Raw genomic sequence first — 23,843 nt, forward strand, 5'->3', positions numbered from 1 at the left:
CAACATCCAGAGCCGCACAAAGAAAGACTTCAAGTTGGGAGACAAGGCGCAGGCATTGTTGATGTTGTGTGGGGATTCATACCAGGTGATATGTGGACGGAGGTGGGCGACAAGATTGACAAGAAGAGTGAGAGATCGGAGCGAAAGGGCCTGTGACAGATGCGGGCGAGGGGACAGCAAAGAAAGGAGGGATTCGACGAGATCGAGCATCACAAGAGGGCAAACGGATGTCTGACACAAGGGAAAGGGGCGACGAGTATCGGTTTCGGTGCATTAGGTGCACGCTATATACTAGACGGACTCATCGATGCAGACCGGACTTCGGAGCCGCTACGGACGCGCTATGAAAGGGCGAAATAGTCATTGTAGTACAAAAAACTTTCGTCGAAGTTTGTTTTTGTACAAAGAAAGACAAAAAAAGTTCAGCGCGTAAAAAAGTTTTCGGTGGCAAAAACCGGGTTGAGCGCTTGCACCCGCTACGTAGCGCACCAGGACGAAAAACTAACGTTCTGGGCTCTAGTGAATTCTACAATGCCTGAAGTTATGACATGCGATCGGTAGGGAAACCATAGACTCTCTCACGCTTGACCCCCGGTGTCATCAGTCCCTCGCCCATCTCTGGCACAGACAAGACGTAACATAGTACGCAATGGCATACAACAGGCTCAGATGTTCCAATCATAGCAAGACATCACTCTATCCTCGGGTGAAATACGCTTTCGCACCGTGCGTAGCAAGCTCGGTCTTTGCCTGAGGAGTACGGCGATGAGTATGCCGTGAGTCGACCTGCATACGTTAGAGTACACACCTTTTCCACGGAGTGTCCAGCAGCATTGTGATGGGCCCAGATCTAGTGGTACGACACAGGTCAACGTCATGACACGACGCGCGCGAAGACGGGCCGACCTACCTGGCGGTAGTAATAGGCCAAGCCGACACCCTGCGCGATCCATCCGACAGTGGCTACCGTTCCGACAATGGCCGCAGGAAGCGAAGGCTTCGTGAAAGCCTGAATAGTCTGGATGAGACCAGCGGACCCAGTACTAGAAGCGGAGTTAGTGCGATGCTGCGAACGCAGCATTATCTAGGTACCTTGGGATCCCAATGATCCTACCCAGCTGTCAGCCCTCAGATCTGTAGCGTTTCGGAGACGATACGTACATGTACACCGAGAATAGCAGGTGGAATCCTCCAAAGAAGAAAAAGAGGTCTGAGAAGTAAGACAAGATTGTAGCACTCGCGGACTAAAAACACAAGAGACCTGCGTACAATAGTATAGTGCCTGCTCCTGTAATGGGCAATGCGTTCAGCGTGAAAGCGACCGTGTACTAGAGGCGTAGACCCTACCTTCATGTAACCATTATAGATAGGACTGCAGAGCTGAATCAGCAAAGCGTCGACTGAGCACGACGTGTAGCGACATACCGGTACCATAGCAAGAAAGACAAAGGGGTGATGAAGATCACATAACTTCGTGGACACGGGTCCCGAGTAAGACAAACAACCACTCCTGGAGATATCGTACAACATACCCAATACTTGAACCGAGATCGCTGCCACCATTGGATGAGCCAGACGCAAGTATACAGATGCAGGCCACCATGTTCACCACCAGGGTACCAGCGAGCACAAGCCAGATCTGATACAAGCGGGTGATCAATTGTTGCGACGCTTCAGGTATCTCATCTCGAATTGAGTGGAATAGCAGTGGGAAGTCTACGTTTCCGCGGGCGAGGGCGAGGGAAGGCTCAGTTTCTTCGCTCGGAGAGCTGCGGATGAGAGCTTGCACTCACAAGGGGGCCAGTTGTTGCGGCCGTGTCTCCGGATGTGGTCCTGTTTCTGGGCAAGCTCGCGTTCTCGCCTTGCCAGATCTGCTTCTCTCTGCCTCAACTCCTCCAGTCGCGTGTCATTGTCCGTGGGTTTCACGGGGTCTTCAAACGGATTCGTGTCGAGAGAATGCGAAGAAGCAAAGGGGTTTTCGTTATAACCTGGCGAGACGGAGCCAGACATTAGACGCAAAGCCGCAACCAAGCACCTCAGAAGCCATACTCATGATGGATTATAGGGCCGCCAGGGTTTATACAACTAGGGGGGTGGTGGAACGAAGTGCAGGAATGGCTTAGGCGCTGTACGCTTGTGCTGGCGTGGTCGCCGGGTTTGTGGTCGCCCAAACAAGTCCCCTGCTCATCTGAGCGGTCTGCCTCGTCTCTGCCGCCATAGATACGCTGCTGTGCTACTTGCTCTCGACACCTCAACAAACTGGACCGCAGGGTCTTGGGCCAACGGCATTCGGACAGCAGACGAGGAGATCCCTGTTGTTTTGACGGACCGGCTCAAGAAACATCAAGACGGACAGGTTAGCGCGCAGACACGTCCTCAATTATGAATAAGTAAAGTAGTCGTCATGCCAAGAAGCGTCATTCATTCCCTGGACGTCACGCCAATTCTAGCGGACACGGCCCTTGGAATTCTCAGCCGCAACTCGGGTGGCCGTGTCTCACACGGCGAGTACGGAAGTAACAGGTATTTTCCACGACCAGTTACTCTGACGCTGTTCTCTTACTCGCCCAGTGTTTTCAGGGCTTCCGAGCAACGCTCCTCCGGCCAGCCGCGAACCGCCGACCGCCCACGTCATTAATGAGAGCACGGTGTCGTCGAACTCCAGATATGCCATATAGCTGTATGGATCTGGCATGTTGTCGCGCGTGGTACGGCGTCTTCGAGCCACAGCACGGTCTTGATGCTCCGCACCAGCGCGCTCGGAATAGGGCTGCGGTGAGCCCTGGCAACGGCGCACCGGACGGTCTCGATGCTTCGGGCTGCGGCATAATGTGGCTGCGGACGCCCCTTGCGCATCGGCGATATTCGAGGTAAGAGACGTCTATTTGGGGGGGCCGGGTTCGGAGGGCGCGAGGGCACAATTTTGCACTACCTGACTCGAGCGAACTTGGCTTGAGGCACGCGGGCACTGAAAAATGGTAGTCCGAGGTCTGGGTCGGGATAGGCATGCTGGAGCGGAGCGGGGAGTGCAAATATCGGGGGTGCAAGCTCGGAGAGGATGCTGTACATGGGCGCCTGCGGCGTTGGCCGGAGGTGAGGAAAAAGAATAAAAAGGCCGGTGGGTCGCGCGCGGTCGTCGTCCGTACATTGTGTTCACCGTACGCTCTCCGTCACCCACCTTCTTTTTCTCCGTCCTCCCCTCCTCGCCTCCCAGGCGTGCTCTTGACGGTAAGTATTCCAATCACTTGCCCCCGTCTACTTCGACAGTTGCTTGACTTCCCGTCCCTTCCACAGCAGTCGCTCTCTTAAACCGACAGTCTCTACGCTCTCATTCTTCGAGTCCTCTCCTTTGCGTCAAAGCCCCTATCCTCTCCTACATCGCCATCATGCACTTCTTCACGCTCGCTTTCGTCGCTCTCACCGCCGTCGCCGGCGCGTCCGCCATCGTCATCCCCCACCGCCATGCTCATGTCGCCCGCCAGACCCCTCCTTCCACCTATGCAGAGGGTTACCTTGAGGACTACAAGGTCTATCACGCTAGGTACATGGCTCTCGACTGCGAGGCTCAGCACAACACGACCTTCTTCGACAAGTGCTGCCACCCTCTCCTCGTAAGTCACATCTATCACGATTCGCGTCGGTGGGGATTAACGTCGACTGACGACTTATTTCAGGCTACCGAGACGCTCGCGAAGAATCGCGCGCCCGAGTGCAATCCGGCGAACCACGTTTCGTCCACTGCCTCGTCCGCAGCTCCTACTCAGAGCCAGGTCCTCTCGTCCGGCGGCAACGATGGTGATGACGGCGATGACTGTGATGACGATGAGCCTACCTCCACCGCCTCCTCTGCGGCCCCGACTTCGACCGATGATGAGGGCGACGACTGCGACGACGATGAGCCGACCAGCACCGTGACGCCCTCCAGCAGCCACGTTGCTGCCTCGACCGCTCACTCGTCTACGATCCATTCGTCCTCTGCGCACTCGGTCACCCTTTCGTCGACGCACGTCGCTACGACTTCGACGCACGTTGCCACGACTTCGTCCCACTCGTCTTCTACTCCCGTCACGACGCATGCCACGACTAAGGCCTCGTCTACGAAGACAAGTGCAGCTGCTCCTACGTCCACCGGCTCCTCGAGCGGTGACTTTACTGGCGGCCACGCGACCTTCTTCTACCAGGGTGGAAATGCTGGTGCCTGCGGTCAGGTCCACCCCGACAGCGCGTTCATTGCTGCTCTTCGTAAGTTGGATTTCCCTGGCAGACGTGGTGGAGCGATGATTGCTGATTCTCAATGCAGAGACCAAGCGCTACGGTGACCTCTCTCAGGAGTCGTCCAACTGCGGTCGCAAGATCACAGCGACGAACACCAACAACGGCAAGAGCGTCACCGTCACCGTTGCTGACGCGTGCCCGACCTGCCCGGAGGAGAACGACCTCGATCTCTCCTTCGCTGCCTTCACCTCCATCGCCACCGAGGAGGAGGGTGAGGTCCCCATTGTCTGGCACTTTGACTAAGCGGCGCGTCACTGTGTTGCCGATTCACCGCCAACCCGCTTTTTCTTGGGATCCGGTTCCTGCTTTATTGTTCTGATCTTGGTTCTCTGGGGGGCGATGCCCCAGGCCTAGCGCCATGCGTACCGTCTGGCAGTGGATGACAGCGAGATGGCTGAGACGAGACTGACGACCCTGGAGGCGGAGGGATCCACCGCAACCTCTCGCTACTCATCCGTTACGATACGCTTTACATATGTTCTCTGCGCTCTCCATCTTCAGCGGGAGTTTTGCAATCTGCTACTCACCGGTGTATAGCTGTTATAACGTATCGTTATTGTCTGGCTGCTTTTCAAGAGTCGCTATTAGAGCATTTTCAATACATGTCACATGTGTAGGCATGCCCTGCAAGGTTCCAGTGTGACTTGGTGAACATTTGTGCGCCCGGGCGCAATGTTGATACAGAGACATCTTACGAGCAAGAGCACATGATCGGACGCGCGAGGGTGCGTGTGATCGAGATCTGTCGCGCCCTGGCCTCGCGAGTGACGTCGCCGACGTCGGACGCAATCTACCGCTCGCCCTTGAACCAACGCTAGTTATATGAGGCCACGCTGCTCCATGTCCCTCAGCTCAACCAACGCCTAAGTACAGCATGCAACCCTTTGCGCAGAAGATCCTAGTTGTCGGAGGCAACGGCTTTCTGGGTGCGTTCGCACATGCCCTGGGCCTGTGCCCCGTGTCCTCAGATGCCCGCAGGGTCCGCCGTGTGTAGGACCGCCTTGGCACGCGGCATGAAGGTCGCAAGCATCAGGTACGTCGCACACTCTAGCAGGGTCACGGGCACCACTCATCCCCCGTACACGCAGCCCGTCAGGCAAGCCCTGGCAGACGCCAAAAGGCCATACGCCCGCATGGGTGCACAAAGTGTGGTTCCCTCTCGCCCCCATTCTCCCCCGCACGCTCATCTTGCATCGTATGCGATCGCGCGTGTCGCGCGCGCACAGGTCGAGTGGCACCAGGGCAACGCGCTGCAGCCGCAGACGTACGCGCACCTGCTCCCGGAGGTGACCGCGGTCGTGCACACGATCGGGACGCTGTTCGAGAAGTCGGGCTACAAGAGCGCGCTGAAGGACGGGAACGTGCCGCGATTCGTGAGCAGCGTCGCTGCTGCTGTGGCTGGGGGAGGGGTCTCTGCGAACCCGCTTGAGAGGGAGAGCAAGCGGAGGGAGGGCAGCTACGAGACGCTGAACCGCGACACAGGTGTGTGCCCGTCGATGGAATTTTCTGCGTATATGCGTGATTTGATGAAAACGCGACGATTTTCTCATTGCCTCCCGCTCTGCGCTAGCTGTACGCGTGTGCGAGACCTTCCTCCAATCCGAGCCAGTCGTAAAGACAGACGGTCCCCGCGCGTTCATCTACATCTCTGCAGAAGACTGCAACCGCCCTATCGTTCCCTCAGGCTACATTGAGACTAAACGAGAAGCCGAAGTGCTGATCGAGAAGATGGTCCAGGAGAACGCCCGGTACCGGGCGGTGTACATCCGGCCCAGTACGTGTCGAACCCTTGACACGCTTGACACAACGTGCATTAAGCTAACCTGTCCCCACAGCTCTCATTTACCATCCCCATTTCCGGCCCATGATCACCCCCGCTGCTGCCCTCCTCGATTTATCCGCCACCATCCACTCAAAACACCCCGCAGGGTTCCCCACCCCGGCCGGCCTGCTTCGCACGCTCGGTTCCCTCATGCCGCGACCTGTCTCGGGCCGCGAGTCCCTCGTGGACTCCCCGTTCAATTCGATCGCGCGCGTGCTCACGGTTCCGCCCATACATGTCGATCATGTCGCCGAGGCGGTCTGCATCGCGGCGGATAAATCGCGGACGGACGTGCGCGGGCCGTATGGGCTGGAGGCTATCAGGGAGCTCATTGGCTGGCACCAGAAGGGACAAAAGAGCCAGCAGCAGGCTGGGGCGCCTGTGTGAAGTGACTACAGCTTGAGTGTGCAAGAACTTCACGATAGTATTGTACACGTTGTGTCTTAATTCTCGAACCCCTTCTCCGCAACCCGCTACGGCCTTCACTTGCACTGCCGGTTCCCCGCAGCTTTCACACTGGTAACGAGATGGTCGCCATGCCCTTTCAATGTCAGGTCAGCGTGACGAGCCGTCCCGCGGTTTAATCGCGTACCTCCCAACGAGAAGGAATGCTGGTCCGTTCGCTCATATCTGAGATCCCTGCAAGATTGAAGTAGTACCTAGAGATTATCAACGGCATCAGGCTAGTAGTGAATGGCTTTAGTGGAGGAGCGGAGTCGATGCAGGGAGTCAGACGTACACACTGATCATCGTACAGAAGTCGGCATACGGCGTAGAGTCGGTGAAGTATGTCGCCACGTTGGTGACGTTGATCAGCATCAAAGTTCTGTACGGACGTTACAGCATCAGGCGCAAGCATTACTGTGTTATTGGTTGCAACTTACAAGAAGTAAACGATGCCGTCTCTCATGACGAGCCGGGTGAACTTAAACGTCGGCAACTCCTTTCGGCCGAGAACGACAGTCGCCGTCCGCAGCAGGATCACCACAACGATTATACCTTCCACGAGGATGAGCGGGACGTTCGTTAGCAAGCCAACTAGACGTGCTGTCAGGCACATGCACTGAACACGGCAATGGAGGAAGTCTTACGCCTATTTGGTCGAGATGTATCAGCATGAGCGCACCACACGGTCTTAGTCTGGTAGAAAACACGGTTGCTTACTCGTGGAACTCGGAGGACTTCATGGCGTCGTCAAATGCGCAGTAGGTAGGATGAGGCGGCAGAGGAATATGGCCTATGCCCAATTGGAGCGGTATAACGGCGACCTGTACTGTGTGAGCGGGTCCTGAAACCATCCGGCACTTCAAAGAGCATCGTACCATATTCGTGGCGATTGGGAAGAGGGACAATAACACCACAGCCAGTGTGATGAATCTGTTCTTGTCGCTGATGGGATAGATCCGTAACCCCGCGAATGCTGATAAAAGGAGGTCGGTTAAGTGATCGCCGTAGTAATCGGCGAAATTCTAGGGGGACACCCGCCTGCCCACACAAAATATTGAACGATCGCTACAACTCGTTGCACATAACTGAGGTTGATACAGCTGCACTCTACATCAATTTTGGTAAGCTTGATAGCGTACGGGAGCGTAGCATACCTCTAAAGGGAAAGTGAGCTGAGAAACAGTAATTCTGAGGAACAAAGACCGCGTACTAGTCTTGTAGCAGGGAGGAGGAGAGGGAAAACGAGGCCAATGTAGTATACCGGAGTGGTGTACCGGTTGAGCAAGAAAACCACTTTAGCCCATGTCAGTCGGCGGCCCCAGATATAGCGAACTTCGAGGTCAAAAGTTATCAGGTACTCGTAGAACACGACACCTGAGGCGGGGATGTGGATTAGACGGTACGGAGTGAAGACCTTTCACGAACGTACCAAGCATTGCCACCCCCATATATTGGCTTAGTTGACTACGAGCCGATGTCAGAACGTCAAGGTTCCTGAAAGAGAACGGAGACATGGTATGAACTCGCCTCGTCTCGTAGTATTGAAGCACTTCAAGCACCAGCTCCGTGACTTCTCCCGTGGACGAGCTGTCCGAACCAGCAGCGGTCGTCGACATATCGAGAGTGGATACTGACTGTAGATTGGAGGAACGATTGAGCCCAGCTGAAGGGGGACCCTCAGTGATCAACAACTTAAGTACTCTGGCCCGTCTGACCTGAGTGCCTGATTAACGCTATCTCACAGGAGGGTCAGCCGCGACGGGGAGGATAGACCTTGGCCCTGGCACCGGCAATTCAGCTCCGTCGAAGTCGATAAATGAAATGATATGTCAACAAAGGCATCAAGAGCCGGTGCCCGTCTGGGAGCGCCGTCTTCAGTGAACTGGGAACAGTCTTCTCGTGAGGAAAACGACGGGAAGTCTGCTCTGTGGTTTGACGGTCGCAAAACCTTCCGATGGTTCGAAGTCCAAATACTTGATCTTGGAGAGCTTCTTTTGCGATAGGTACGTTTTGTGGTGACAGGCTGATAGGACAAGTTCCGGACAGGTGCTTTACGACATTGCCTTGACCGTGGTAGCGGAGAGGCTGTGCAGCATGAGTAGATCTGGGTGAATAGAGAAAAAGATACGCACGACCCACGTTGAGGGGCTTTACACCTGATACGTACACTGCGTACTCGGCATTCACAAATCTCTGATGCTGTCTTAACAATAAATTGGCCGGAAGAATGCTCTCTAGTCGGCCTCCCGACCTTGAACGGTAGCGTACAGCTAACAGGACTTCTGATTGTCAATGTCAAAAATCGAAGTCTTCGTGAGACGCCGTGTGGATTCATAGGTCGAATAAGGCTGTGAAGCAGTACTGCTTAGTTACTGGGCCGTGCATGTGGTAGAACGATGGTGAAACATCGTTCCGCACACGCCTCGACGGACGGACGTGACCGTAGAGGCCAATCCACTCGCACCCTGAGAATCAGTCGTAACAACCGGGGGCAGATAGGACGTCGGGTGCAGTGAACGCGGCAGCTTCAGTTTAACAAACCTTTTTCGGCAGACACCACTATGCACGATACAAGCCGGTTGCTAAACCTCGCTGCACCATCGCCGAGAACGATACCCACAGGCAGTGCTGCCGTTCCACCTTTAGAATGGGGAGGACTTGGCGTGCATCGCCTGGTAGTTTCGGAATCAGCCCCGTGATCCACGTTACAACCGCACGATGCGCTTGCCTGATAACGAGAAAGAATCCTCGTTCAGTGGCTAGGATCCGAGGCCTGTGAAAGATGGAAATGGCATCGCGAGACCATCAGCAGCATCAAGCGGGAGGTCGATAGCTTGTGGGCGAACTACGACTTCGATCGGAAGCACGCCTCTACGGAGGTGCGAGGCCATCAGCGTTCAGTTTGGCTGTGGATAATGGTCGCCGCTCACAAGGAATGTACGGAGAGCCGTCTCCTGATGTGAGCCGTGTAAACTTGAACATCGAGAGTATCCGCCGACCGAGTGTAGACCCGGTCACAGGATGGCTGTGGATGGTGACGCACTCCTCTAGAGATGTTCGTCAGTGAGCTACCTGGACGTGGACATTGTCAGTCGTGTTTCACGCATGGTAGGATTAGATGGACACCTAATGGGTCGGCTGCTCGGCAACATACGATAGGTCGCAAGTCAATGGGTGTACTTGCCCAAGAACTCCCGTGGTTTGATGGTGTAGTCAGAAGATTATTGTAACGGTTTGCTCTTGTCGTTCGCGGTGCGTAGAGGGTGGAGTAGACGGAGAGCTAGCTGGCGCCTTCCTGGAATGGGCATGATCAGCAGGCCAATGTTCGGCATGTGTGGCGGGTACATGGACTTCTTGCGTGCTCGCTCAGGTAGAAGTGGTGTGCAATTTCGCGCGACCTCCTCTCCACTTTGAGCCTGAGTTTCGTGGCCCGGGATCTCGCAAATATACCCTGATACGCAAGCCAGAGAAAAGTTAGGAGTTGTTTCAGCATATGGATGACGTTATGTAAGCATGCGATCCGCACCTGAAGGCTTCATGCCGGGGCGCGAGCCTCAAACTCCGGCCCGATAGCAACCGCAATGCCGTACGAATTCTGCCAGTTGGAGGCGCTTCCAAGATTCGGATGTGTTACGAAACCTGGGGGCTTGATGGTTATAACCAGTCAAGTACTTACATAGTGGGGCGGGACACGCCCAGAACATGGCCTGACTAACGGTGAAAGCGCCTGCGCATGAGTGAATTATCGCGTGACGTCTTGGCCAGGGCAGAAACCCTCAGCTGGCCGAGCTTTGGGGAACCCCAGCGCGAAAGATAGGGGGCGGAGCCCCGACGCTGCCTTCTCTCCCTCTCACCTTCGTGTCGCGTCCCATCCGCCCTCGTGTCGTCTCGTTGGACGCGAAGTCGCCCCTGGGTCACCGAGGTACGTCAACGTGCTCTCGTGCGATCAGAGCTGCCTGAATAACGCGCATCACCTTCCACCGCCGTCCCGTAATTCGCTCGGAACTTGACCCTCGGACTTGGCCTCGGAACTATCAGGTTTGTTGCCAGAGATCCCCCCACGTCTGCACAACGGTTCTTCCAGAGCAGAATGTCGGTCCCGGGCCCTCTCCTTTCCTTCCGTCGGCCGAGCACCTTCGCGTCCGCGTCCTCCACCCCCGCACCTGCGAGGCTTGTAGGGCGTGCTCGCGTTCCCCGCGTTGCAGTGCGGGGGATCAGCCAGTCCTCCGCGTCCCAAAAGGCGATCCCGTTCGCGCTGAATACCGGTCGCGCTGAGACTGCGCCTGTCAACGAAGTCCGTCGTGGAGGACAGACGTTACGGATGATCATGTTCGGTGAGTCCGTGTTCTGAGACGGCGCGACGTATGTCTTCCTGCCGCACCGATGACGTCGCGCGAACCTGGACGTGGTGGCGCTATCGTATTTTGTCGCGGGCTTAGTCTGACTGTCTTCCAAATAGGCAAACCGGGCGCTGGGAAGGGCACCCTCTCTTCACGGCTGGTGAAGAAGTATGACATTGTGTCGCTGTCTACTGGGGACCTGCTTCGGCAGCACATCGCGGAAAAGTGCGTTCTCGACCACGTCTCCTGCCGCCGTCACATCGTTGAGACAATGTCGTGCGCAGGACTGAGATTGGTCTGATGGCGGAGGAGATCGTCGCCGCGGGCGGCCTCCTCCCTGACGAAATCATGCTCAAGGTCGTGACAAGTAAGCTCGATTTGCTACGTAGTAAGGTATGTCCAGGCGTGAGGAATCGTCGTCTCATCAACTCACGTTCGTCTTCGGCGGTAGCATTGGATACTTGACGGTTTCCCGCGTACGCTTGGCCAGGGCAAGGTGCTCGACGAACACCTTTCGTAGGTGTTTCCCCGCACATCCCCCTCGCACTACATTTGAACAGCCCATGCTCATAGACAACAAGGGACGCCCTTGAGCCTCATAGTCAACCTCGACGTACCAGACGACGTGATCCTGAGCCGCATCTCGGACCGATGGGTCCATCTGCCCTCGGGCCGCGTATACAATCTCTCGTACAATCCGCCCAAAGTCGCAGGCCACGACGACGAGACCGGGGAGCCCCTCACCAAGCGTCCGGACGACAATCCCGTACGTCATCTTCTTCTCTCCGCGTGTCCCTCACGGCGCTCACCGTCCGCGTCGTGCAGGAGACCTTCGCGCGCCGCCTCGAGCAGTTCTACGCCTCGACTTCCCCGCTCCTCGCGTATTACGGCGCCCAGGCGGCGGGCGGGACATCGACGAAGCTCGTGAGCCTGGCCGGCCGCACGTCCGACGAGATCTGGCCCCAGCTCGAGAGCGTGGTCCGGACGAACTTCCCCGCTGTCAAGGAGCGGCAGGAAGGCAAGCGTCGGACAAGCTTGTCGGATGCCGTGCTCGCTCGGCGCGGGCAGGAGCTGCCGACAAGGTAAAGGAGGCCTGAGGTGACTTGCCCTCTTCCCCTTGTCTCAGGTGCTCAGTTTATTTGCCAGCCGGCTTTGGGGGCACGTTGACGAACGGAGTTACCGCTAGCACGTTATACATTCCTATGCATTCAGCTTCTTTCCCCGCCTGCTGGGCACGCATGCGTTCCATCTCGTCGTGTCTATACCACGAGCACGTGGTCTCTTCCCATGCTGTACCTGTATACCTCTAGTAGTCCTAACGAGTACGACATTGCTGCATGACGCGCGCGTGCATCGTATGCTTGGGGTCTGGAGCAGCCGTCACCTCAAAGCATACCTACCAAGAGTGAAATGAGCGGGTGACAACAGACCACAAGGATGAACGTACATCTTTACAGGGTAGAGCCCCTCCGGGAAACCTCGCTGGATCCGCTCGTCGACCACCTTCAAACCGGCATCCGCAAAGCACTTTTTCCACGCGAGATCGGACCTTCAGAGCGATCAAGCATGATCAGCACGCCCCCCCCCCTCCCCCAAAAACAAAAACCGTTCGAGCGTACCTCGTCAACGTCGAGTCGCTCTCATCAAACACCGCGCGCGGCCCGCCCTCCTCCGAACACAGGTTCTCCTTCACGAGCACGAGGCCCCGGGCGGGATCGCGCAGCGCCGCCCGGGACTTGCGGAAGAAGGCGACGAGGTCGGCGTCGCTCAGCGCGCCGAGGCACCACTGGCACACCACGACGTCGAACCCCGCACCGAGGTCGTCCTCGTGCGCGGGCGGGACGCGGCCGACGCGGCCGAGCACCCTCGCCTTGCCGGGGCGCGTGGGGTCGAAGTCCTGGAGGGTGGCCTGGACGAAGGTGACGCTCTTGCGCCCGTCGGCGATGCCCTTCCACGGGACGAGCTCGAGGCTGTCCGGGTCGGCGCCCGCGCTCTCCGGGGTGGGGGCGGGGGCGGGGGCGGGGGCCTCGCTCGCGCGGCCGCGGCGGAGGGCCTCGCGGACGAAGGGCGCGACGGGCTCGACGAGGAGGACGTCGGAGAAGAGGTGGAGGAGGACGTCGGCGGTGACGCGGCCGACGCCCGCGCCGACGTCGAGCGCGCGCGTGCGTCTCTGTGCGGCTTGTGCGGGGACGTTCAGGGGCCGGATGGCGGAGGGGACGGCGCAGAGCTCGGGGAGGAGGTGCATGAGGAACTGGCGCGAGCCGAGGGCGTCCACCCGGGGGAGCGGCTATATGTGATGCGATCGTGCGTCTGAGCGGTGGTGTGCATGTGAGGGAGCGAGCCTGGGACGTACCCCGTTGCCAAAGCCACCTGGAGAGGGAGATCACTCGGCGAAGGCGGACGCGAGGGCGGAGGACATACCGAGGACGCCGTCGTAGTTGGCGGGCTGCGACTCCCAGTACTTGATGCCCTCCTCGACGTCGGGGTCGCGCAGTGCAGGCTCTGGAAAAGGGACCGGGGACATGGCAAGAGCTGTAAGCTTACTGAGTGTTCCCGGAAGAAGCTGCTATCGCGCGCGAGTGACCAAAATAAGATGTGACCGCGTGACGGACGCGTCTGTGGCACGCGTCGCGGCGCGCGTCTCGAGTTCACAAGCACCGACGACGACGATGGCCTCTCTCGACGACATCTGGGACGCTCCGGCCGAGTCTGCTTCCACTGCGCCCCCGTCTGCACCTATACTCATTGACGATGACGACGACGACTCGACGAGCCACCCCAAACCCCCCGCCCGGCCACGCTCAACCTTGTTTCTCGACTCCGGCTCCGAGGACGACGCTCCCTCCACCTCCAAGACACACTACGCGTCCAGGCCCGGCTCGTCCAAGCCCGACATCGACGCCTTCTTTGACGACCTTGACGACCCGGAGACTGCGTTCCAGGCGCTCGCGCCCTCCCTCGACGTCGACACCCTGAAGCGACAAGCAGGCGCGAACCTCCCTCCGCTCACTCCCCACCAGATCCTCCCAAGCAGCTCGCCCCCGCGCGACCTCGGAGGCGACAAGGCTGGAGCAAAGTCGAAGGCGGATGGACGGAAGGGCGAGAAGGGCACGACGACCGCGCGGAAGAAACGGCCGGTCCTGGACGAGGGGCGGCTCCTTGGGCCCCAGGGGTTCCCTGCGCTCATGAAGCAGACGAAGAATTTCAAGCCCAAGGGCAAGGGCCACGAGGTGAGCCGTGCGTCCAGCGCTCCTGCGCCCTGCAATCCTCACGCCAGACTCCAGCTGTCCGACCTCAACAGGCTCCTGACCGTGTACCACTTCTGGGCGCACGAGATGTACCCGAACGCCCAGTTCATAGACACGGTCCAGCGCGTCGAGAAGCTCTGCCACTCGAAGCGCATGCACGTACGTCCTCCTCCTGAGACTGCCCTCCCTGCATGCTGTCTCTGACGCGACCGTCGCAGGTCGCGCTCGGTGTCTGGCGAGACGAAGCCAAGGGCCTCATCAACGGCCACAAGCTCCCCGACCCGAACGCCTCCGACGACAGCTCCGACAGCGACACCGACAAGGAGGACCCCCATGCCGCCCCTGCCACAGACGTCCCCGTCGCGACCGAGGACGAGCGTTCCTCCCCCGCGCCCTCCCGCGGCCCCTCGCTGCCGCCCACGTCCGCGTCGGAGGGCGGGCTCGACGACGACTTCGACATCGACGCCATGATCGCCGAGGACGAAGCGGCCCGCGCTCGAGCACCCATTGACACCCGCTCCCGCCCGCAACCGACGGGCGCACCCGCCACCGCAGACGAAGACGAGGAGATGTGGGACGCGGTCATGGCCGACTTCCCGGACGAGCCGTACGTCCCTCCCGACCGCCAGCCCCGCGCGCCCGCGGCGAAACCGCCCGTACGGGCACAGGCTGCGCACGAGGGCGAGGACGAGGACATGTGGGACATCGTGAGGGAGATGGAGGCGGAAGCTGCGGCCAAGGTGGCGGCAGGCGATCCCCCCTCAGACGGGCCGCCATCTGGGGGAACGACCGGTCTGGCTGGCGTGGACCCTACGCGGCCGGCGTCGAACGACGAGGGTTGGGATGAGATGTATGCTTAGTGTGGTCGCCGACGATGATAGACTGTACTTGATGTCTTCCCCGCGCGTACGATTCTTGCCCGGAAGTCTGCACAGTCTGTGTATCAGGCATTGGCATGGCGCTGCTGCTGCTGCTCAAGATTCACGCATACTCGAGCAACACTATAAAAAGTATGATGTCCGGCGAGTCGCGAGTCAGGCCCTGACTGACACGACTCTGCACAGCAGAGCCTCGAACTCGCTGAACCATTCGTCTATAGGGCGGCATTATTGACTACATCCGCTACGAGGTTGTCATCCTCTGGGTTACATTTGAACTGAATATGTCTGGTTTTTCAACGTATTCCAAGATGTAGAAGGGCCGTAAGTAGACAAAAACTGACTGGAAGCAATATATCTACACGAAGAGTGTCACTAGATGGAATCAGGGTAGCAAGCACGAGGATCTGGTATGATACAACTTTGGAAAGTGTTCCCCAAGTAAGGACACAGATGGTGATCTGCGAAGGTGATATGCTACATATACAGATAATGTTGTGTGTTGATGGGAGAGCAAGCTAACGTCCGAGAGTTATATCAAGAACAAATTGCGATGGACGTATCGACTGCGACGGATGCCCTGATTGGGTTCAAAGACGAGGGGCTGCCCCTGGCGCTGGAAAGAACAGCGGGAGTGCGAGCATGAGCTTACTTGGTCGGTCCCGAGCTCAGAAAGCCCTGGACCGCTTGCATGGTCAGGTACCTGGTTCGCAGAGCCCCGAGTAACTCCTATCGTATGGTCAGTCATGTAGACACGGGAGGATCCGGGTCACTGAGCTCACCAACAGTGCGTCAGCTAGCTTGCTGCGAGCCAACCGCTCCTCGATAGGCACCTCGCAGCCAGACTCGGCATCGACAACCGGCGGATCTTCGTACCCTGACGCTTGGGTATCATGCGTCTCCTCGCAGCGCTCTAAAGAACGCTGACAGAAAGGAAGCAGAGGAAGGGCGATGATGATAAGGAAAGTGGCTTGAAGAGAGGAAGAAAGCACTCACCGCATAGGGCGCTGGATCCCCGCCCGTTGCCGCCTCCCCGTGCCTGTAGTCGACTGTGGTCTGCGATTTGCAACGCGTCAGGCGTGTATGCATGGTGAGGAGCCGATGATGACACGTACCATGAGCATCTCTGACGTGCGACGCGTCGAGACGCGCGCATATGGGTGGAAACGCTCGAGGTAGCTTTGGCGGTACGCAGGAAGGCGGGACACATCGAAATTCTGTGCCTTGCTCATGACCAGGGTGAAGGAGGGATAGGGCGGCTCAAGACGTCGCATATATTGCTCTGTAGCGAAGGAAAAGACAACCGAGGAAGCGGAACTATCAAACTATAGCAGGAAAGCAAGAGCGAGGGGAGACGAGTCAAGTAGAAGGAAGGAATGACCGGAAGACGAAGGAGATGGTGGAAGGAGAGAAGGAGGAAAGGAGATTACAGGTTCGGCTGGCCTCTTCGTTTAAAAGAAGCACAGCGGTGCGCAAAGCGCAAGAACCCAGAACGGATTCGCGCACCTCTTTCTGGCACAAATTGATACCGACTCTGCGAGGATTTCGACATTGCGCGCCGGCGCCCAGGGCACACGTTTTGCCTCGCCGCCACCAAGGCCTCCGCGGACGTTGCTCGAACCCCTGCCGCTGATCACCATACCCGCCTCGCCTTTGCTACATTCATGAATCCGTTGTCAACGATTTCGCCTCGGAGGGAGTCACAGAGACGGACAAGTCGTGCAGCCAGGCATGGCTTTGACCTGGATGGCTCACGAGGGTGAGAAGCCGTTAGTACTCTGGATGTAACTAGTCCCATCCTATCTGAGGGACTTTCTGCCTATATGATCGATCGCCGGCAGAGTGGTCGTAGCTATGACACCAACACGGGCTGATGACTCCAGGAAAAGGGACCTGAACGGCCAGATCAGTGTGTACATTCTCTCGTTACTTGGATAGGGGCCCGGAGAAGCAGGACCCATCGTACAACCCGTCCTAGCATGGTTCCATAGCCAACAACAGGAATCATGCTTTCACTCATATGCCCTTCACAAGTGCGCGATCACTTCCAGCTCATATCGGCGTGGCTGACGATCCCCTGCTGCAGGTTCATCGCCAGACAGCCGATCCACCACTGCCGGATTCGGTGGATGTCACGTCAGACGTGTCACATGTCACAAGCGCGAGCGAGTCATAGGATGAGCGCGGTGTGAACGGGTGAGTTTCTAACCACCACATCCACCATCAAGAGCTGCGCCAATGCCTACGTCTGGAGTGATGACCCATAACGAACCAGGTCTGCATCAATTCTGGTGTGCGTGCCTTCAAGAGGCGAAGCCAGTATCGAAGGGCGAGCCACAACCTTGTACAGCAGCAACCTGTGACTCTGTCTGCGTGCAAGTGCTGGCGGAGGACAAGAGGCTGACCTCAAGATGTGGGCATCAAGAGGAAGGTACACAACAGCACGAAAAAGACATGAAAATGAGGACGCACCGAAAGGTGGTTGAGCCTTCCAGCATCGCACCTGGCTCCATCCCCAGATGCGCGACGCATCCTCAATGGATTGTGTATCACAAAAGATAAGTCGTACAGCACGAGTGGTCGTCCTTGTGAATAAAAATCACGACGTCGGAGAGATCTGTATGACAGGCTGGTCGTGCGCGGCCAGTCAGTTATGCCGGTCTTGATGACGTCCAATCGGGAAAGGTGTGACTATGTCGGAAGAGACGCAAACCTTGCAAGAGGTGCGGAAACATGAAAGAGGCCTGAAGAGAGGACGATTTGGACTTCCTCCGATTTTTCCAGCCGCAAAAAACTCGAGAAGCGACCCCAGCGCACCACATGGCGAGACGGGTCAGATAGCCGTCGAGGCGGTGGTAGCAGGGTACCTAACTAAAGCACCGGAGATCCACATCTACATGCATAGCGAAGCGTTGTGGAAGGGGAGGACGAGTAGAAAGAGGCGAGGGCCCGGCGAGGTGGTCGCCGCCCCCTCGTGGCGCAACTCCGCGAGTCGGCCGGTCCGCGCGCCCCTCGCCCCTGTTGCCCCCGCCGACTCAGAGCCACCGCAGCCGTCTCACAGACGTCCCCTCAGCCTCCATTCATTTCTGCAGCTTACGACCGGCATCCTGCTATTTTCCCTCCAATCGCTCCCCAACGTTCAGGTCGCCTCAAGCCCTGCTTTATCTCCACCATCGAGCCACCGACATGGCTGCAATGCATTCCCTCACGCCTCATGCTATTTTCTTGAGGTCGAGGTCTGGACCATGATCCCATACCCTCTTGGTCCGACTTGACCGTCAATATCCCGCGCCGAAGAACTTGTGATTCCTTGAAGACTGTTTTCCGATCCCTCCGCGAAGATAAATCCTGCCTCTTGCTACTCTACCACAGTGCGGATACACCGAGAGGAAGGAGGAGCAGGACTAGCCGACATAGGATGTACTGGTCACAAAGGTCAACCTCCAGATCATAGTTCGCACCGGTGAGCTACACATCGTCTTGCGTCCCATTTCTTCCCATCCATCGGTTCCGAACGATTTTCTCAAGCTGGTCTCAACCACGATCCCCCTGCGACGGACGTAGCCTGCTGTCAACCAGTTTCGCCACTGCTTGTGGTTACATGGTCGTAGGCTTTCTCTAATATGACGTTGTGTATACCTTCGAACTATATATCGAGATATATTTGACGCATCCTGGTTTCATCGCGCTATTATCGGAAGTAGCATCACAGAATGACTCCCCACAACTGCCACAGTTACTTGAACGGAGCGTCACCCTGCGGATACAGGTGCCCTCCCGACATCCAAGAATCGAAGTCTGTCCGTAGGATGGCTTCGTAACATACAGGAATTTTCCGGACACTCAAGCCACAACCATCCAGTCTAGAACAACACAGTACGACCCAAATAGGACCCCAACAGCTTCTCCGCACTCGCTCGCTTCGGTTATGGTCCAAGGAATGAGTCTCCTCGCCGACGTCTGCTATGCAGAGTGGACAGTCCTATGCGGGGTTGCAGGACTCAATCGCTAAGATGTGAGGCTGCCCAACCTTGGAGAGACAGCGGATCCTTCCTTTCCCAGGCGAGGGGATGCTACAAGAACATGAAGACGGTTCGGGCTGCGTAGTCGGGGTTGGTAGCGCGGGAGGGTTGCAGGGCTGGATATCATCTGTGAACAATCACCTAAGGAAATTTCTGTTGGCGAATTTGCACACAAATACATATGATCGATAGGACTGCTTGTATGAGGCTGCTCATGCAGGAAGTTGGTAGGTGGACTGTCCCCGGAGGCTGAACGACCTTGAAGCATACTCCGTCAAATTCACACCAGCCACTGCTGACTATTAGGCGCCGTTTGGCAACCGGGATGGGAGTGGTTGAAATATTAGACTCACAAATATGGACCGTATCTGAGATACAAGACGTCGGGTCGTACGTAGCCGCAGTATACGGGACCAACAGAGGGCTCCCACCTTCGAATTGCCATAAGAGCCGGTAACGTGGAGCCAAATAGGGTGGTGGTTCTAATGAGCGCCCATGATCCCTTCTCAAACTGTTGGTACACTTTTTGAAACCCTGCCTGCACGCAAGTAACGGAGCCTCCTCAATGGCACATCTGACAATTCTGCGCACTTACGCCGAACGTGTCGACCCCAACACGCTCCCGCCGACCGTGAAATTATGCCACTCCGACTTCTCGGTCACGATATTCGACAAGTACCCCAAGGCCTACTTCCACTTCATCCTGATCCCCTTCATCCGCCCGCCGCTGACCGCGGCGAACCTCAAAGACATCCGGTCGCTCCTGCAGCTCCCGCGCGAGCAGGCCAAGGGCCTGCTGCGGAACATCCGGCGGGACGCGCTCGAGGCGAAGGCGCTGATCGAGGAGGAGATGGTCAAGCAGCGCGGGTTCAAGTGGGGGATACAGATGGGCTTCCACGCCGTGCCTTCGCTGGAGTACGTTCCTCTCGAGCTCAGGCACCTCCAGTGTGTGCTGTTCCTTCCGCCTCCCCCCTGGACTCCTGTCTGGACGCGGAGCGAGCGTGGCTGACTGCGCGTCCTGTGTGGCGTGCGCGTGCTTTTTTTGACGACAGGCACATACATCTGCACATCATGTCGACCGAGTTTCGCGGGGAGTACATGCGATCAAAGAAGCATTTGAATTCATTCCATCCAACGGTCGGCTTCTTCATACATCTCGACGATGTACTCTCTTGGTTCGACCCCGGCGTGGAGCCAACGTGGTTTGCCATGGTGAGCATGCTTCACTCCACTCTTCCCGCACGGCGCCTACGGCTGACGACGGTCAAGAAATCGGATATAGACAAGAAGGAATACGAGAAGCTCCTGAAGGAGGACATGACTTGCCCTGGGCACTGTGACAAGCCGTTCAAAACGATGCCCAAGCTGAGGGAACATCTGCGCGAAGTCTTTGACAGCGCCGCCAAGGCGTCCAAGGCAGCGAAGGAGGCTGCTGCCTCAGCCGATGTTCCGGTCAGTGGTGCCCCCGAAGTCGACAATACGCAAACGGACGATGCGGAGTTCGTCGTCGGCACGAAACGGAAGCATGGAGATGCTCTCGATGCGACCTCGTCGCAGGATGCTGACCCTCCACTCTCAGATGCACCGCATCCAGCCAAGAAGCAGGCGACAGGGTCCCCTTCAGAACATCTACCGCAGGACCTTTGATACCGCCCTCATTTTCTCAGAGTGTACCCGTTCCATCTCACTACCAGCCTGTTCCTTGTCGCCTGCAATGCTGTGCGATCGCTTTACCATTTCCGTCCCCCACATCTGTATAACATCAATCTCTGTCCGTGCCTGTATTCTCCATCTAGTGTCTCACGAGACATCGTACAACAACGCGTTTGCTTCAGCCAATGTCCATGTCCCGAATTTTTCTGCCCCGCAGTGCACTCCATCCTTTCAAGCAGCCGCGGCCACCGCCGCCGTGGTAGCAGCAGCTTTGTCTGCATCCAGCTTCGCCTTGCGATTGCGCTCCGCGGAGAGACGGATAGCCCAGGTCAGCTCATAAGTCTTGCATGCGTCTAAAGACCCCAGTATTAGGCATCAATTCAGTAATCGTGTCCGTAGCGAGGTACGCACCCTCGAACGAGCTCAGAATCGTAGCCGTCTCAGGGTCCTCCTCGATGTCCTCGATGTTGTCGATCAGCACAGATATCTACATAACCACTTAGGTCAGACTAAGGTCTCACAATGAGACTGAGAGGGTCTAACCTCAGAGAAGAACGGATCATCGTCAGGGAACCTGTGGCTCTCCTCGAGGTCGCTGCCCGGTCTGCGGATGTAGAGGATGGGCTGGACGTAGGGGTTCACGAGCCTAAGACGAGCTGCGTCAGCGCCTCATGCTTCTGCACTACTGCAGAAGAGCTCACTTGAGCTGGTAGCCGTCCGCGTAGACCTCCAACTCGCAGCTGTAGTCGTGGCCCTGCAGCGCGACCAGGTGGGTGAAGCTTCCAACGGCGCCACTCTCGTACTTCCTGCATAATCACGTACGTATTCAGCAATGCAACGTGTCTAGCCCACGCTGTTCCCGTACCATGTAGCTGCAGTGACACGGGGGATCCTGTTCTCGGGCGGGATCTTCGTCTCGTCGACGGTCATCTTCGAGAGCACGCCCGCGTTCTCGTCCCACTCGAGCGAGTGCGCGTTGACGGTCGACATGTCGACGTCGCCGCCGAAGTAGCGCGAGAGGTCGCAGAAGTGGGTGCCCTGCTCGATGACCGGGCCCGCGCTCTTGGACTTGTCCCACCAGTCGGGCTTCGCGATGGCCTCGTACGCGCACGCGTAGCGCGCGATGGTCGCCATGACCGTCAGGTTGTTCTCGATGATGATCTGCTTCATCATCTGCACCGCGCGGAGGTAGCGGAGCATGTAGCCGACGGAGCACAGCGTGCCGCTCTCGTTGATCGCCTTCGCGACCGCGAACGCCTCGGGGAGCTCGCTCGCGGGGCCGGTCGCGGCGGGCTTCTCGATGAACATCGCGACGCCGGGGAAGTACTTCATGATCTGCGTCTCGATGTCGCGCCCGGGCTGGAGGGTGCCGCGGAACATGGGCGGGGAGCCGACGATGACCGCGCGCGGGGCGTCCTTCGGGGACATGTTCCGGACGAAGTCCTCGAGCGTCTTGAACACGCGCGTGTTCTCGTACGCGGAGCGCACGAACGTCTCGCATTTCTTCTGGAGCACGGCCGTGGCGCGCTCGACGGCGGGGTCGATGAGGGCGACGACCTTGAGACGCGGGCCAAGCTTGCTGCACGCCCGTGAGGATGCGTAGCTCGAGCACGAGGATGGAACGGAAGGGAGCTCACTGTTCGAAGCGGAAGGAATGGTTCCACGGGCCCTCGTCCGACCCTGGCGATGACGGACATGGCGTTAGTCCAGACTGCGTGATCTACGACTGCCCTTGCGGGCACTCACCGAACATGATGTTCCCCGCGCCGACGAAGACGACGTTGAAATCGGAGGTACCACCGATGTGGGACGCCCTGTCGATATTTATTCTACATCAAGAGCTGACCGAAGATGTCTGAGACATGCACACTCACTTGTCCATGGGGATCAGCCTGGAGGGGTCGATGGAGGGCCTGCGCGAGGACGTGCCCGACTGCCTCCTCGAGATGGGCGAGTCGAGCACGGACGGGCGGCGATTGAAGTGGGGGGCTCCAAGCTCAGATGGACGGCGCGACATGGTGGTAGTGGTGGTTTGGGGGGACGTGGGGGATGAGGATGGTGGGGGTTGGCGGATGAGGGAGATAAGATGAGGGCAGATATATGCACGCGAAGGAGGAGAGGAGGGACGGGGTAGAGAACGCGGTCGATATATCAGGCGCGGTCCTGGCAGCGTTTGGGGCCGTGGAGCATGCGCAGAAGCATGGTCTCGATGCCCCGTGAGCGAACCGCGTCCTCTGTCGATTCGCCGTGCTTGCGGTTGCCTCTAGAACGAGCAGGCTCCAGCCGCGTCCGCGTTATCCTCCATCGATTGTCCCTCGCCCGTCCCAGAGAGTGATGAGCTTATGGCCAACGGCACGCTTCGGATCCCCTTCCGATACGCAAAGCCTAATCTAGCCCGCCAAATCGACAATGTGAACGCCCCGACGGAGCAACAGCCGCCGCTCGCGCGCGGCATCCTGGTATCATCATCCATACAAGTACACAAATCATCATCGCGCAGCCCCTACGCGCGCGCATGCAGCTCGCCAGTCTCAGATGCTCCGTCCGACAAATGTTGTTCCATCCCGCCTATCCCCTTCAGTCAATCGCCAGCCAACCTGAGAGCGCACCCTTCCGCCTGAGCTGACGTCCGCTCCGCCAAATCCCAAGGCGCGACGCATCAGTGCGCGCCCCCCGCGCCCTCCGCCGACCGTCGCGCCTCCAGGTCCTTCTGCCTGCGCTCCGCCGCCTCCAGCCGCTCCGTCATCGCGCGCAGCTCCGCCTTCAGCTTCTCGTTCTGCTCCGCCAGCTTCATCACGTTGCTCGCCCGCTTCTGGACGCGCTCCGTCCTGCAATGACCATGAGCGAGCCGTGACGATGACACCCGTCTCGTGCACAAGCGCCCATGGCTATACGCGACCGCGACAGATACAGATCGCGGGGGATAGCGCGAGGGGGGGGGGGGCGAGGGAGGGGAGAGACGTACTCGTGTGCGTCTTCGGGGGGATCGGGCCCCTTCAGGATCGAGTTGAACGTCATCGTCAGGTCGAGGTTCGCCTCCGGGAGCTCCAGGTCCAGTCGCTGGGGCTCCGTCGGCAGCCGCTCGTGGGCGTACTCGTTCAGGAAGTCGTCGTCGTCGTCGTCGTCGCCCTCGTCGTAGTAGTGGTGCTCCTCGTTCG

The 23,843-nt window shown here is 58.0% G+C and overlaps 12 protein-coding genes across 12 annotated transcripts; 6 read left to right on the top strand and 6 right to left on the bottom strand.

Annotated features, from left to right (window-relative positions):
* Positions 1 to 696: 696 nt before the first annotated feature.
* On the bottom strand, positions 697 to 2,010 carry DICSQDRAFT_143246 (scamp-domain-containing protein; the record flags this gene model as incomplete). Its single annotated transcript, XM_007361084.1, has 10 exons — positions 697 to 750; positions 809 to 850; positions 911 to 1,043; positions 1,093 to 1,110; positions 1,162 to 1,210; positions 1,270 to 1,288; positions 1,348 to 1,372; positions 1,426 to 1,470; positions 1,533 to 1,716; positions 1,794 to 2,010. 10 exons carry the CDS (start codon positions 2,008 to 2,010, stop codon positions 697 to 699), a joined length of 786 nt encoding a protein of 261 aa, XP_007361146.1.
* Positions 2,011 to 3,386: 1,376 nt separating this feature from the next.
* DICSQDRAFT_49028 (barwin-like endoglucanase) lies at positions 3,387 to 4,518 on the top strand (the record flags this gene model as incomplete). Its single annotated transcript, XM_007361085.1, has 4 exons — positions 3,387 to 3,611; positions 3,675 to 3,728; positions 4,089 to 4,242; positions 4,301 to 4,518. The coding sequence occupies 4 exons, from the start codon at positions 3,387 to 3,389 to the stop codon at positions 4,516 to 4,518; spliced, it is 651 nt and encodes a 216-aa protein (XP_007361147.1).
* A 631-nt stretch (positions 4,519 to 5,149) lies between these two features.
* Positions 5,150 to 6,484, top strand: DICSQDRAFT_165588 (NAD(P)-binding protein; the record flags this gene model as incomplete). Its single annotated transcript, XM_007361086.1, has 6 exons — positions 5,150 to 5,201; positions 5,254 to 5,308; positions 5,364 to 5,421; positions 5,502 to 5,757; positions 5,846 to 6,049; positions 6,111 to 6,484. The coding sequence occupies 6 exons, from the start codon at positions 5,150 to 5,152 to the stop codon at positions 6,482 to 6,484; spliced, it is 999 nt and encodes a 332-aa protein (XP_007361148.1).
* Positions 6,485 to 6,608: 124 nt separating this feature from the next.
* DICSQDRAFT_165589 (uncharacterized protein) lies at positions 6,609 to 8,160 on the bottom strand (the record flags this gene model as incomplete). Its single annotated transcript, XM_007361087.1, has 10 exons — positions 6,609 to 6,638; positions 6,690 to 6,756; positions 6,837 to 6,923; positions 6,982 to 7,135; positions 7,162 to 7,190; positions 7,262 to 7,365; positions 7,420 to 7,566; positions 7,656 to 7,700; positions 7,755 to 7,918; positions 7,974 to 8,160. 10 exons carry the CDS (start codon positions 8,158 to 8,160, stop codon positions 6,609 to 6,611), a joined length of 1,014 nt encoding a protein of 337 aa, XP_007361149.1.
* Positions 8,161 to 10,371: 2,211 nt separating this feature from the next.
* On the top strand, positions 10,372 to 11,970 carry DICSQDRAFT_97457 (adenylate kinase; the record flags this gene model as incomplete). The annotated part of the gene is made up of 7 exons (XM_007361088.1): positions 10,372 to 10,466; positions 10,583 to 10,878; positions 11,004 to 11,109; positions 11,169 to 11,277; positions 11,336 to 11,400; positions 11,458 to 11,650; positions 11,710 to 11,970. Exons 2-7 carry the CDS (start codon positions 10,635 to 10,637, stop codon positions 11,968 to 11,970), a joined length of 978 nt encoding a protein of 325 aa, XP_007361150.1. The 5' UTR covers positions 10,372 to 10,466; positions 10,583 to 10,634.
* A 294-nt stretch (positions 11,971 to 12,264) lies between these two features.
* Positions 12,265 to 13,408, bottom strand: DICSQDRAFT_49323 (uncharacterized protein; the record flags this gene model as incomplete). The annotated part of the gene is made up of 4 exons (XM_007361089.1): positions 12,265 to 12,433; positions 12,504 to 13,171; positions 13,238 to 13,254; positions 13,306 to 13,408. The coding sequence occupies 4 exons, from the start codon at positions 13,406 to 13,408 to the stop codon at positions 12,265 to 12,267; spliced, it is 957 nt and encodes a 318-aa protein (XP_007361151.1).
* A 145-nt stretch (positions 13,409 to 13,553) lies between these two features.
* DICSQDRAFT_177303 (Swi3-domain-containing protein) lies at positions 13,554 to 14,992 on the top strand (the record flags this gene model as incomplete). Its single annotated transcript, XM_007361090.1, has 3 exons — positions 13,554 to 14,114; positions 14,169 to 14,291; positions 14,351 to 14,992. The coding sequence occupies 3 exons, from the start codon at positions 13,554 to 13,556 to the stop codon at positions 14,990 to 14,992; spliced, it is 1,326 nt and encodes a 441-aa protein (XP_007361152.1).
* Positions 14,993 to 15,658: 666 nt separating this feature from the next.
* Positions 15,659 to 16,242, bottom strand: DICSQDRAFT_165593 (uncharacterized protein; the record flags this gene model as incomplete). The annotated part of the gene is made up of 4 exons (XM_007361091.1): positions 15,659 to 15,739; positions 15,793 to 15,933; positions 16,007 to 16,066; positions 16,126 to 16,242. The coding sequence occupies 4 exons, from the start codon at positions 16,240 to 16,242 to the stop codon at positions 15,659 to 15,661; spliced, it is 399 nt and encodes a 132-aa protein (XP_007361153.1).
* Positions 16,243 to 16,935: 693 nt separating this feature from the next.
* On the top strand, positions 16,936 to 17,441 carry DICSQDRAFT_151927 (uncharacterized protein; the record flags this gene model as incomplete). The annotated part of the gene is made up of 1 exon (XM_007361092.1): positions 16,936 to 17,441. A coding segment is annotated over exon 1 (192 nt), but the record flags the coding sequence as incomplete, so codon positions are not given.
* Positions 17,442 to 19,597: 2,156 nt separating this feature from the next.
* DICSQDRAFT_48615 (uncharacterized protein) lies at positions 19,598 to 20,679 on the top strand (the record flags this gene model as incomplete). The annotated part of the gene is made up of 3 exons (XM_007361093.1): positions 19,598 to 19,947; positions 20,085 to 20,244; positions 20,302 to 20,679. 3 exons carry the CDS (start codon positions 19,598 to 19,600, stop codon positions 20,677 to 20,679), a joined length of 888 nt encoding a protein of 295 aa, XP_007361155.1.
* Positions 20,680 to 20,916: 237 nt separating this feature from the next.
* On the bottom strand, positions 20,917 to 22,702 carry DICSQDRAFT_48784 (uncharacterized protein; the record flags this gene model as incomplete). The annotated part of the gene is made up of 8 exons (XM_007361094.1): positions 20,917 to 21,038; positions 21,097 to 21,172; positions 21,229 to 21,331; positions 21,387 to 21,491; positions 21,551 to 22,264; positions 22,323 to 22,365; positions 22,432 to 22,499; positions 22,560 to 22,702. The coding sequence occupies 8 exons, from the start codon at positions 22,700 to 22,702 to the stop codon at positions 20,917 to 20,919; spliced, it is 1,374 nt and encodes a 457-aa protein (XP_007361156.1).
* Positions 22,703 to 23,083: 381 nt separating this feature from the next.
* Positions 23,084 to 23,760, bottom strand: DICSQDRAFT_77775 (uncharacterized protein). The gene is made up of 2 exons (XM_007361095.1): positions 23,647 to 23,760; positions 23,084 to 23,497 (listed from the first exon to the last, which is right to left on the bottom strand). Exons 1-2 carry the CDS (start codon positions 23,701 to 23,703, stop codon positions 23,345 to 23,347), a joined length of 210 nt encoding a protein of 69 aa, XP_007361157.1. The 5' UTR covers positions 23,704 to 23,760; the 3' UTR covers positions 23,084 to 23,344.
* Positions 23,761 to 23,843: the final 83 nt, after the last annotated feature.

Source organism: Dichomitus squalens, assembly GCF_000275845.1.
Source record: "Dichomitus squalens LYAD-421 SS1 unplaced genomic scaffold DICSQscaffold_2, whole genome shotgun sequence".
NCBI lineage: Eukaryota > Fungi > Basidiomycota > Agaricomycetes > Polyporales > Polyporaceae > Dichomitus > Dichomitus squalens.